The 12741-nt window shown below is 42.4% G+C and overlaps 1 protein-coding gene across 1 annotated transcript in view; it reads left to right on the top strand.

Annotated features, from left to right (window-relative positions):
- PDGFC (platelet derived growth factor C) overlaps positions 1-12741 on the top strand; it is a 276024-nt gene that overhangs the window by 151634 nt on the left and 111649 nt on the right. The window contains exon 2 of the mRNA XM_019521690.1: positions 4103-4298. Coding sequence (XP_019377235.1) covers positions 4103-4298 — 196 coding nt within the window. The remainder of the gene's footprint in view (positions 1-4102; positions 4299-12741) is intronic.

Below are 12741 nucleotides of genomic sequence, written 5' to 3'. Positions count from 1 at the left end.
CCCAGACTGTGACCCTTACTGTACCCAACAATCCTATAGCCCACGGAACAATGCATGTTGGGAGGGGCAGTATACTTCCCCAGATTCTAGCCACAAGTACATCTCATCACCAGTGTGGAGGAAAACTGGCTGCTTTAATATAAAATAAAAATCAGATTTAAGTGTTCAATTAAATTTCCTGTTAAAACCTCTGCAATTAAAGGGTAGTCTATATTAAGGCCGAGCTTACTCCTATATTTAAAAATATTTTAAGTAATACTCTTGCTACTGAAAGAGCTGAGGGGGGCATGGCCAGGCCCTGGCAGGAAGCTCTGAGTATTCCCCTCCCTTCCTGAGCTGCCCAGCAGGGAATGTTTATCACCCCTAACTCAGTGTTTATCAACTCATTAAGAAAACAAAGCCTCTCTCCATTAACTAATGGAACTCTTCTTAAACATTAAGAAGGACATTAAGCTACCTGGTGATGAGCTCCAGAAAGCCTGTCTGCCTCTGTCCTCTCCCACAGCTTGGACTGTAGCCAATGTATGGTCTGCTAGCCAATGCTGAGGTGTCTGTGTAAGGTAGAGGGGGGGGGAAATAATCCCTGCTTAGCAGTGAGAAGCCAGCCAGACACTCTGTGCCTGCAAGTCTGCGCTGAGCTCCAGCCAGGGAGTAGAGGGGAGGGGCCAGCCTTGCAGTGTAGCAGAGAGCCCCGCCCAGCCCAGAGAGCATGCTGGGATGCTGGGGGGAGTCTGATTTATCTGTAACCAGCAAGGACATTGCATAAACTGATTTGAGCCCAATCAGTTAAAGCTATTACTACATTCAACCAGGTTTAACTCAAACTGGTTACAGCCATTTTCAAACTGATTTATGTGCACTGAGCATTTGTTCTGTTACAGATTTAAATTAGTTTCTGATACTTAAACCAGTTTATATGTCATGTTTGTCCCTAGCCTAAATAAAAACACGGGAATCCCCATCACATTCCTTCATCCTCCCGTCTTCTCCTTCTATATATCTCTTGGCCCAAGACTTATACAAAATATTTGATTTTTACTTTGTGGTGGAGTTGCAAACACTTTGCTAACATATAGTTATCAGAATTGAATGCCGTGGCTACATTGAATACTTGCCATATTGTAATAAGAGTAAGGACTCATCTTTGTAAAATATCTCTTCCCTTCCTTTTAGGGGAAGAGACCTGCTTTGAAGTAGACAGGACTGAGCTTGTCCAATTAGTTGTATGAATTTTAGTTTACAATGGCAACTGCAGATGTCTTTCCTGTCATTATGATTATTCATTCATTTCAAGGCTGCCATTCATTTAAGAGGTTAGTGCAGTATATGTAGTGCTTTCAGAATGTTTAAAATCCTGTTTGTTTTCTGAGCTGAACTCTATATATTTATAAAGATTTAAATTTTATTATTAATATCTTGTACTACATCAAAGAAAATTGCTGCCAGCTCATTCTGCTGGATAGAATTTCCTGTAACTAGCACCCGTATTATTTTGATTGCTCCAGCCTAATCATCAGTAAAAAGGATACTGCCACATACTTTCATGGACCCCTGAGTCTTAATATTTCTCTGTAGAATATTTTCTGAAAACCACTTTTTTCTCTTAGTGGTCTCTAACTATGCCCAGCCTATCTAAAACCAGCAATGTTCCTTTCCCTCCCTTCTGTCCTCATCTCTACACAAATCAACATGTGTTGTCAACTGTTTTGTTTGTTATTCCCCGGTGGCCAAGACAGTGCAAGTCCTAAGCTGTTTAAATCTCTATTACTGTTTAAATTGATTGTCAGAATATGTACATTGAATCTTTCTGCTCACGTGGTCTAAAACTGCTTTTATTATTATTTTTAAAATGAAGAACAGATGGAACATAATAGAGATAATTCATATAAATAACTTGGAAGTAATGCATCTGGTAACTATGAACTCTGCTAAATTGGTCACTCCCTTGTAAATCCCAGCTTTGAATGATTTATCTCTAAAGTAAGGAGAGCATGGTATAGCCTCCCTCTGAAGCAACTTTAATACTTTTGGTGCAAATCCAAGGCAAAAGGTGCTAACTATTCTTAGGCTTATGGAAGTAACATTATTCTTCACACCCAAGTTGCTCAAAAGAGGTTTAAAAAATGAATTTGCACGTGTAGTTTATTAGCTTCACTTCAAGATACTTTTTTTCAGACTACAGTTACTCTGTGTTTACCTACATATGAATCAAGGCATAGTGCATTTTATCTCAGTACAAATAGCAAGCTTCATTCTCTAGTGACAACAGTTACTTGCCTTTATAGTCACATAAAATATTGCATATGAAAAAGAAGAAGTTCCACTATTGAGAATAACTACTAAAATGATACAAATGGCATGCAAGAGAAGTTGGTACATTCATGAAACAATACTATATGCTAAAGCAAATATTTTCACCCATTGTTAAACATGTTACAAGTTTAAGGAAATGGAGATGCTGAAAACCATTGGCTAAGTCTCCACAGAGTTTTTTCTCTTTCTTTTGTCCCTTTGGTAAATTGTTATAATCTCTGGATGAGCCCATACTTTTAAATCCTTATTTACCCCATTCTTGGTAAGATAATTTTGATCATAAAAAGAAGAAAGAAGCACATTAGTCTCCTCACAATATGTCTGTGTACTGAAAAAATAACAATAGTTATGAGTATACTTTAAAAGAAAAATGAACTGCAAAATATAGTAGTGAAGTGTGCGCTTTATAAGATGACTTATGCACCCCTAGAGTCAAGCTTGCGATATTGGCAAAATAGTAGTCCATTGCATGCTTTGAAAATAACAGTCATATAATAATTTCTGGTGATGTCATCTTTATTAGTGTTGGCTCATGTGTGCAGTGTAGAAATCTATTGAAGAAGTGCTTATGACTCAGCTAAGAAAAGCAGATGAATTCTAAATTGAGAATCTGCTTCTTGTGCTTTGTTTTGCTTTTTTTATTATTATAGGCTGTGCTATTTTAGTTGTACACAAAACTGGCAAATTGTGTATGGAGGCTGGCAGAACCACAGTTTTCTTTATCAGTTTTATGTGAGCAGCAATTCAACTTAAAAGAGAATTTACAGTTCTTGTACCACAAATAAAAGGCATGAGTCTCTCAGACTTCAAATTATATTTAATTACAGATTAATTCCTTTAAAATTGCAATGCTGTTACTATGCCCTTTTCACTCTGAGTACATTCATTTAGCTGTCATCCTTTATCTATGGATCTAAAAGAAGGGTTTCAATTGCATTGTAATTTTCTCCATTGTAGACAGAAGGATAAACATCTTACTGTAAAATGCATAATTGTAAATCTGTATGGTTAGTCACTAAAACAAAGAAGTAAAATATAAACTATATAGACTTTATAAATAGAAGATGAAATAGTGAATTATCAGAGCATATTTTTCTGGAAACACAAAATATTTTAAATTAATGTGCTCTGTGGAAAACTACAAGTAACTGTTATAACTATAAGGACTAGTAGGTAATGCCTACTTAAGTGTGTTATTTTGTCACCCTGTCAGGTATGTTCAAAGAGGATTGCAATCCTAGTGTTATAGACAATGACATTTCTTCTTTAGCTTGAGTGCTGTGGGACTATGTTTTTATGAATTAGAAGTCCTTCATTACATCTCATAACATTTAAAAAATCTGTCCTGTCTATTCAGTGTCTGTTCTTAGCAGCCAGGGACCTGTTACAAACTGGTGCCTTGCTACCAAATGTGAATTCCTGTGAACATCAGATTTTTGAGAATGAAGTTGCCTAAGTATTGTTAGTGTGTGTGTGTGTGTGTGTGTGTGTGTGCGCGCGCGCGCGTGTGTGTGTGTGTGTGGGCACACACTAGCACGTACTCTCCTGAGCTGCAGCTGAAAATCTGGGCCAAGTGTTTTTCTTAGAATATGAAAAAAAAAGTGTTTTCTTCTGAGGACTATATTGTATTTTATACAACTCCCCCAGCAGAGAAATTGCCAAAAACAAAGAAAATAAATTAAACCAACAAGACAAAATAAAAAAGCCTTTTGTTGTATAAAATGCAAGCTGTTGTAGAAAAAAAAAAGACTTAACATGTATTTTTTGTATGTGTGTCTCTTTGTTTTAGGCGTACAAGATCCCCAACACGAAAAGATTATCACTGTGACAACTAATGGAAGTATTCACAGCCCCAAGTTCCCACATACATACCCACGCAATACTGTACTCGTGTGGAAATTAGTAGCAGTAGAGGAGAATGTGTGGATACAGCTTACTTTCGATGAAAGATTTGGGCTTGAGGACCCAGAAGATGATATTTGCAAGTAAGTTTTTTTTTCCCCTTATCTGAAATTGGGGGTATTATGCAGGGTTTGCAAAATCATGGCATCTAATTATTTATGTATTCTTAAAATGCACCATAGTAACATTTTTTTTTGATGTAAGAAATGATCCATGTGTGCAATAAAAAGCCTTTTTTTGTCTTTTGCATTTAACATATAGATATTACCATAGAATTCTACAGATATCAAAATGCTTGAAATCTTAGCCTTGCAAAAGAAAGTAGACAACTTTGAAATCCAACCTAGACATTCTCAACATCCTCAACTAAAAGAGGCAGAAGAAAGCATGTCCGATTGATGTTTAGGAAAAAATGTGGGTAGGCTTGTTGCTTGAGAGAGTACTTTGGGTAAGGTAGTAAATTGTCATACCCCTTTTCAAACAAAATAATAATATACAATCATTATTAGCCTAAAAAGGTTAGGTTCTCTGGGCACCTACACACGCAACAGACCTTTGCTCTGATGCATGCTAATTAACATGAGTTGGAGTGGACTTGATTAATTGAGTTTGTTGCGAGTCTGTTGGAATATGTTAACTAGTGTACTCCAGCAGCCTCTGTGTCACATGTAACCAGCATCCCTGCATTTCAAAATGGCACTTTAATTAAAGCTCATTGAAGGAGAATTGAAAAGCCCCAGCCACCATTTTGAAGCAGAGGATGCTGAATACATGTGATGCTGTGAACTCTTAAATTAGAGCAGCTCTCAGAGAGGCTCCTTAAGAGCCACACTAATTAAAGTGCTCCCCGGCCTGCTCAGGGAGGCCGGGGAGCACAAAGCACATGTATAGATGCCATAAGTTTTTTATATAAAGAATGGTGTCTCCTAGTACCAGTGGTTCCATGGAGCTCAGCCCAGCGGCAGGAGGTGGAGCACAGCCCTGGCTCTGCCTGCCTCCTACCACTGGGCTGAGATCTGAGCAGCTCTATGTAGCACAGCCCAGCAGCTGGAGGCAAGCAGAGCAAGGCCTGTGCTCCACCTTCCACCACCGGGCTGAGCTCCATGGGGCTGCAGAGCTGCTTAGAGTGCAGCCTGGCAGTAGGAGGGTGGGCAGAGCCAGGGCTGCACTCCAATTGGCTCCACCAGCCCCACGGAGTGCAGCCCGGCAGCAGGAGCTGTGCTCCACCTCCCACCACTGGGCTGAGCTCCATGGGGCTGCTGAGCTGCTTGGGGTGCAACCTTATGGTGGGAGGCAGGCAGAGCCAGGGCTGCACTCCACCTCCCGTCGCCAGCCTGAGCTCCATGGAGCATGGTGCTGGGCACAGGCCAGCACCAGTCCCAGGTGGCGGCAGCAGCCTCCTGTCATCTGGCACAGATCTGGGGCCCACACCCCTGGGAAGAGTCCAGCACAGCCCCACAGCCCTCCTGGGGGTGCAGACACCCAGATCTGCATGCCAGATAATAGGAGGCTGCTGCTGCTGCTGCCTGGGGCCAGCGGCAGAATCAGTCTTCTCTGGCGCTGGGTGCAGGCTGCCCCCAGCACCTGTCCCAGGCAGCAGCCTCCTGTCATCAAGCACAGATTTGGGGGCCCATACCCCCGGGAGGATTTTGGCACAGCCCTGCAGCTCTCCCGGGGGGGGAGGGGGCCCTCGATCTGCCCACCGGATAACAGGAGGCTGCCACTGCCGGCAAGTGTGAAAAGTTTTGCTTTTTGCAGTTTGAGGTAGAGTTTCTGAGAAACCTCTGCACCTATCTCCTTGAAACATGGCAGGCTTTTTGCCTACAGAAGAGGATACCAACTGTTGAATTTTCATCTGGATCAGGCATGAAATGACAACGTTTGAGGCATTTTCATGATTCCCCATTATAGCCGATGAGTGAAACACTGAAATGCAACAAAACAGTGAAACAGTTTTGATTAAATGAAATAGGACAGTGCTTCAAAACAAAACTTAATGATGAAGCAAAACACTGTCCCTTTGAAACAGTGCAACTTATGTCAAAACAAAATGATGGTTTTTCTCACAGACCTACTGAATAGCCAGCCTAACTAACTATAGAAGTGATGTGTCCCTTATATACCTGCCTGACATTGGTTAGTTGGAACACTGACAAGATGTAGTTTACTGCTGTGAAAACATTACAAAACTGATATATGTACATCATCCAGGCTATTTCAAAGTGAGAACAATATGTTATTTTAATAATGTGTTGCATTTACACATAGTCATGGAAAGATATTTACTAGTAGTTCTCTTATGCTGTGAGTTGATTACATTATACTCACTCATTTTGGAGCTTTTCTTAATCTGCCTTGATTTTTTTTATATCTTTACCATTATTCTGTTCTAAAACTGTAATAACAAAGAACAACATTTTCTATTCAATTTTATTATACAGGTTTTTTTTAGGACCCAACATACACATTTATTTCTTCTGAGGCGAGTAATTATCTTTCTTTTTATGGTCTGTCCCTGACATAATAACTCTTGTACAGCATATGTTTGCTTGAATGAGTACACACCCCTTACACAAGTATATATTTTCTTTCAAGTGGAAACTTTAGTATGCTTTTTTCTTTTTGTATGTAACAGAGTGAAGTGGAAAGTGAAAGAAAATTGAGGTAAGGTGACTTAGGACCTTGTTACACCATAATTTTGGGGTACTCCTGGAGCTCTTAACACCTGAATGGTCCACACATTAACACCTGAAACTAGTTTTAAGCACTTATTAGGTTACACCACTCCAGGATAGGATTATCTCTGATCTCTGTTACCCAGCTCATGTTACAGCAAGGTACAGCCAATCTAGGCTACACCTTAATGTAAACACCCCACCTGATCCTCCTCCTCTGTTGTCCTGGATCGGGCCCAGTGCCCTCTTCCCACTCTCCCAAGGACCTGAGATCCCCACTCACTGACCCGCCCACCTCCCCTTCCATTTACTTGTGACTACCCATGCTTTTTGTCCTTGGGAAGTAGGCAAGGAGGGTTAACCTGCCTGCCTGGCCACCTCTGCTACTGCTCTTTGGGCAGGATCAACCAGATGAAGAGCAGCAGCCCAGAAGTGAGGGCTGGGAAGGCTGCCATAGCTAAGCAGGTGCGAGGGGAGCCCTTAAGTGTGGGAACCCCAAGGAGAGAGGGAGAAGTCTTGGTGGTGGGGGGGAATCAGGGAAACTCTGGGGGAGCCCCAGGGGCAGAGGGAGGCCCAGAATGTAAGGTGGGGGGGTCTGACCTTTCAATCCTCCAGGTCCCTGCTGACCTGAAATGTAATTGTTTCAACCTCCAGCCAGCACTAATGCCAATCAAGATTTGTGTGGCTTACAGGGTGCATCTACATATCGCCTTTCAGAAGTACTAAAGTACAGTGCAGTACAGGCATGTACTGTGCCATATTTTCAGTGCATGCTTAGATTTTCCCTGCTACATTAACATAGCAGAGCACTATAAGAGGGAAGTGTGCCACAACAGTGATATAGCAGGCAATCACATGTAGACCTGTGTGATTGCTATGTCGCCATAGTCTGTCATATGGCAAAGTAACGCGTTGCTACATTGCTGTAGGTCAACATGTAGATGTGCCTATGGTGTAAGATGTAACAGGGCCCTTAGTCACCCACTTGCAAACAAAAAGCAAGACAAGGTAAAATAGCCTGTTTAACATGGCAACTATTGAGCACAGTCTCTGGGAGTATGCTTGTTCTAAGTAAACAGCTATTGTATGTAAAAAGAATATTAGTGACAATTTTTAAATCATCAGGGAGCCCTAAAGGGCCACAACCCAAAGGGGAGGGGATTTCAGGATGAGTGGTTGCTCCTCAAGGGAGCAATCCTGGAAGTGCAAGCAAAGTCTATCCCACCTCGGAGGAAAGGCAGCAAAAGGGCATAGCAGCCCTCTTGTCTCTCCAGGGAACTAGCGGACCTCCTGCATCTAAAAAGATAGACCTACAACGGATGGAGGACTGGATCCATCTCCAAGGAGGAATATTCTGCACTGGTCTGGACCCGCAGAGAGCAAACCAGGAAAGCCGAGGCTGCAATATAACTCCAACTAGCTACAAATATCAAGGACAATAAAAAGTCCTTCTTTAGATATGTGGGGAGCCAGAGGAAAAGCAAGGGCAACATTGGACCCCTGCTAAATCAGATGAGACAACTGATGACTGACGCCCAGGAAAAAGCCAGTTTGCTAAATGGGTACTTTGTGTTGGTCTTTCTTCAGTCCCATGGGACAACCCCACCCACTACAGGGCAGGGAGGTCTGGGTGAGGGAGATTCGTTACCCTCCATCAATGCTGACCTTGTGAAGGAACACCTTGAGAGCCTGGATACCTTCAAGTCGGCCGGCCCTGACAGTCTACATCCCAGGGTACTCAAGGAACTGGTGATCATCATAGCCCAGCCCCTGGCACGGATCTTTGAAAACTCCTGGTGCTCTGGTGTAGTGCCCGAAGACTGGAAGAAGGCCAATGTGGTGCCTATCTCCAAGAAAGGGAGGAAAGTGGATCTGGCTAATTATAGGCCCATCAGCCTGACTTCTATCCCAGGGAAGATCTTATAAAAGTTTATTAAAGAGGCCATCCTTAATGGACTGGCCAATGCCACCATCCTGAGGGATAGTCAGCATGGGTTTGTTGCAGGTAGGTCTTGCTTGACCAATTTCATTTCCTTCTACAACCAGGTGACCTATCATCTGGCCAAAGGAGAAGAGATTGATGTTGTGTATCTTGACTTTAAAAAAGCCTTTGATCTGGTATCCCATGATCACCTCTTAGTAAAACTGGCCAACTGCGGCCTCAGCCACACTATGATCAACTGGCAGGGGAATTGGCTCCGTGGTCGGACCCAGATGGTGGTGGTTGATGGAAGTCAATCGGCATGGTGCCCTGTGACCAGTGAGGTCCCCCAGGGCTCTGTCCTTGGGCCTATACTATTTAAAAACTTCATTAATGATGTGGACATTGGTATCAGAAGTGGACTGACCAGGTTTGCCAATGACACCAAACTCTGGGGCAAAGTGTCCACACCTGAAGACAGGAGGGTGATCCAGGCTGACCTTGACAGGCTTAGGAAATGGGTGGACAAGAAGCTGATGGTGTTTAACACTGAAAAATGCAAGGTTCTCTACCTTGGGAAGAAAAACCTGCAGCATTCTTATAAGCTTGGCAGTGCTACACTGCCTAGCACTACGGATGAAAGGGACTTGGGGGTCATCATTGACCACGAGATGAACATGAGCCTGCAATGTGATACTGCGGCTAGTAAAGCAAGCAAAACACTTGCTTGCATCCACAGATGCTTCTCACGTAAATCCCAGGACATCATCCTCCTGTTGTACTCAGCCTTGGTGAGGCCACAGCTGGAGTACTGCGTCCAGTTTTGGGCTCCACAATTCAGAAAGGATGTGGAGAAGCTTATGAGGGTGCAGAGGAGAGCCACGCACATGATCAGCGGAAAGAAAGCAGACCTTATGAAGACAGGCTGAGAGCCATGGGACTCTTCAGCCTGGAAAAGCACAGGCTCGGGGTGATCTGGTGGCCACATATAAGTTAATCAGGGGTGCTCACCAGGATCTGGAGGAACGTCTATTCACCAGAGCTCCCCAAGGGATGACAAGATCAAATGGTCACAAACTTCTCTATGACCATTTCCGGCTGGACATAAGAAAGAACTACTTTACTGTCCAAGCCCCCAAGCTTTGGAATAGATTGCCGCTGGAGGTGATTCAGGCACCTACTCTGAACGCCTTCAAAAGACATCTGGATCTTTATCTTGCTGGGATCCTATGATCCCTGCTGACTTTCTGCCCCTGGCAGGGGGCTGGACTCAATGATCTTCCGAGGTCCCTTCCAGCCCTATTGTCTATGAAATCTATGAAATAACAAAAGATATATTCATTTTTGTTCACCTGTACTTTTTGTATGTTTACATTTTCTTTAGTTAATACCATAACATTTCATTTGTTCTGAAAATACAAACCATGGAGATACAATGAGTGTGTACTTTCTGAGTTTTCACTTGTGTTTTATTCACTTTGAAAGTTAAGTATACTAAGCAAGAAAATCAATAAAGGAGGAAGCAAAATTTCAGTTAACCCCTTTTTGTGAAAGGAAAATGCTTATTTAACTTTAGTTCAGGAAATAATTGAAATGTCATCAACAAATTTTACATAAGACTACAGGAAAATTGCTGTGAAATATCTTTTGTAATGGCTAGCATTTCTTGGGAATTCTGACATCTGCACTAGCTCTTACACTAATTTATTCTTGCTTCTTTGGAGCACTTTCTATATAGTGATAAAATGTTTCCTTCAACTTTGGCAGCATTCCTTGGCTACTTATTTACATTTCTTACCATTTAATCTCAGATTTCACCTTCCTTAAGAACAGAAGACAATTTTCTTCCCATCAGAACATCTGACAATTCGTGGTGCAAACCATAAAAAGCTCATATATCAATAGTAATACATTATCCAGACTACTTCAGAGTATAAAAACAAGTTGTCTATATTGTCAAAACCACATTCATATGGCATGGGACAGAAAATGAGAACACTGAATAAATATGGACTAGAAAAAAAGCATACAGTTGCCAGCTTGAAGACAAGTTTACAAAAGTCACACACATAAAGTATTTGGCTCTTTAAGTTAAATATGTAGATCTTTTAAAGCAGGGGTGTAAAAGATGCAGCCCATGGACCAAATCAGGTCCACAGAGCCCCATCATCCAGCCCCTCCCCCCCCCTTGCTGGCCTGGGTCCTGAGTTGACTGACATGAGTTCTACATGCACCATGCACTGGACCAGCCCTGTACACACGGCCCTGGACATATGTTACACATAGCACCCTCTCTGATGCATCTGGGATGTACACCACAGGCAATGCCCACCCCAAGTGGTTAGGGTTGCTTGCTGCAGGTGGTGTCCACCCCAACCAGTCCTGGCCAGTCCAGGATGCATGCTGCATGTGTTGCCCTCAGATTGGCCAGGGCAGGTGCCATGTGTTCAGGATCTGGCATGTGGGGAGGTAGGGGGGTCTGTGGACCCAATCTGGCCCATGGGGCCAACCTCATGCCATTCATTCAGCCTATGGTGCCATCCCACCCCACTCTTCCAGCCTGCCTTTGACTCCTTGCACCTTTCCAGAAGATTCTCAACCATTTCTGTGGGTATGAACTAACATCTCGATCCTTTAAATTGTATCTCTGTCATCATTATCACCCTTGACTAAAGGAGTTTGACTTGGAGAAATCTCTAGATATTCTGCAGAATTGTTCCAAGAGAAAGCATTAGAAACATATGAGACATATGTAGCTTGAAGAATATGCTGAAGTTTCATTGTTGAAACACTTTCCTGAATGAGGGCTGATGTCATCTTTTGTTCTTTTTCCTGTAGCATATTTCTCCCTCCAAATAAGTTTAAAATGTATGTGTTTGCTAAGAATATCAATCTTACTAGAATGTTGTGCATATTTATTTAAAGATCCAGTCTCTGTTGTTTATTTCTGTACCTGAGAGATTTATATTGAATGCCTTTTGACCAAAAAATATTACTACTTCTTTGGTCTTTAACAAAACAATTTGCAGGGCTAATAATTAGAAATACAAATCCCTTAGATGTAAGTGATGTGTCTCAAGCAGATTATGGTCGATGTATGCTTTTGGGAGTATGTAACGCGGATGTGTAAGAACTTGGAATACTCCATTTTTTTAAGATCCACTTGCATTCACCTTTCACTTTAGAAGAATGTGACACATTATCTTTTGATGTCATAGAATCATAGAAAAATAGGGTTAGAAGGAACCTCAGGAGGTTATCTAGTCCAGGCCCCTGCTCAAAGCAGGACCCTCCCCAGTTATATCATCCCATCCAGGGCTTTGTTGAGCCAGGCTGTAAAAACCTCCAAGGATAGAGATTCCGCCACCTCTCAAGGTAACCTGTTCCAGTGCTTCACCATCCTTCTAGTCAGAAAGTTTTTTCCTAACATACAACCTAAGCTTCCCTTACTGCAGCTTGAGACCATTGCTCCTTGTTTTGTCAGAAGTCATGTGCCTCAGGCCCCTAACCATTTTTTTGTCCTCCACTGTACTCTCTAATTTGTCCACATGCTTTTTGTAATGGGCCCAAAACTGGACACAGTACTCCACATATGGCCTCACCAGTGTAGAAAAGAAGGGAATAATTACTTCCCTCAATCCATTGGCAACACTCCTACTAATGAAGCCCAGCATGTTATTAGCCTTCTTGGCAACAAGGGCACACTGTTGACTCATATTCAGCTGATTTTCCATTGTAACTCCCAGGTCCTTTTTCACATAGTGACTGCTTAGCTAGGTGGTTGGTCCCAACCCTGTAGTGGTGCATGGGATTATTCTATCCTAAGTGCAGGACTTTGCACTTGACTTTATTGAACGTCATGTGATTTTCTTTTGGCCCAATCCTCCAATTTGTCTAGGTCACTCTGAATCCTAGCCCTACCCTCCAGTG

Source organism: Gavialis gangeticus, unplaced genomic scaffold, assembly GCF_001723915.1.
Source record: "Gavialis gangeticus isolate Ggan-Ray unplaced genomic scaffold, GavGan_comp1, whole genome shotgun sequence".
Classification (NCBI taxonomy): domain Eukaryota; kingdom Metazoa; phylum Chordata; order Crocodylia; family Gavialidae; genus Gavialis; species Gavialis gangeticus.
The sequence above is the reverse complement of the archived record's forward strand: the minus strand, read 5'-3'. Positions and strand labels throughout refer to the sequence as shown.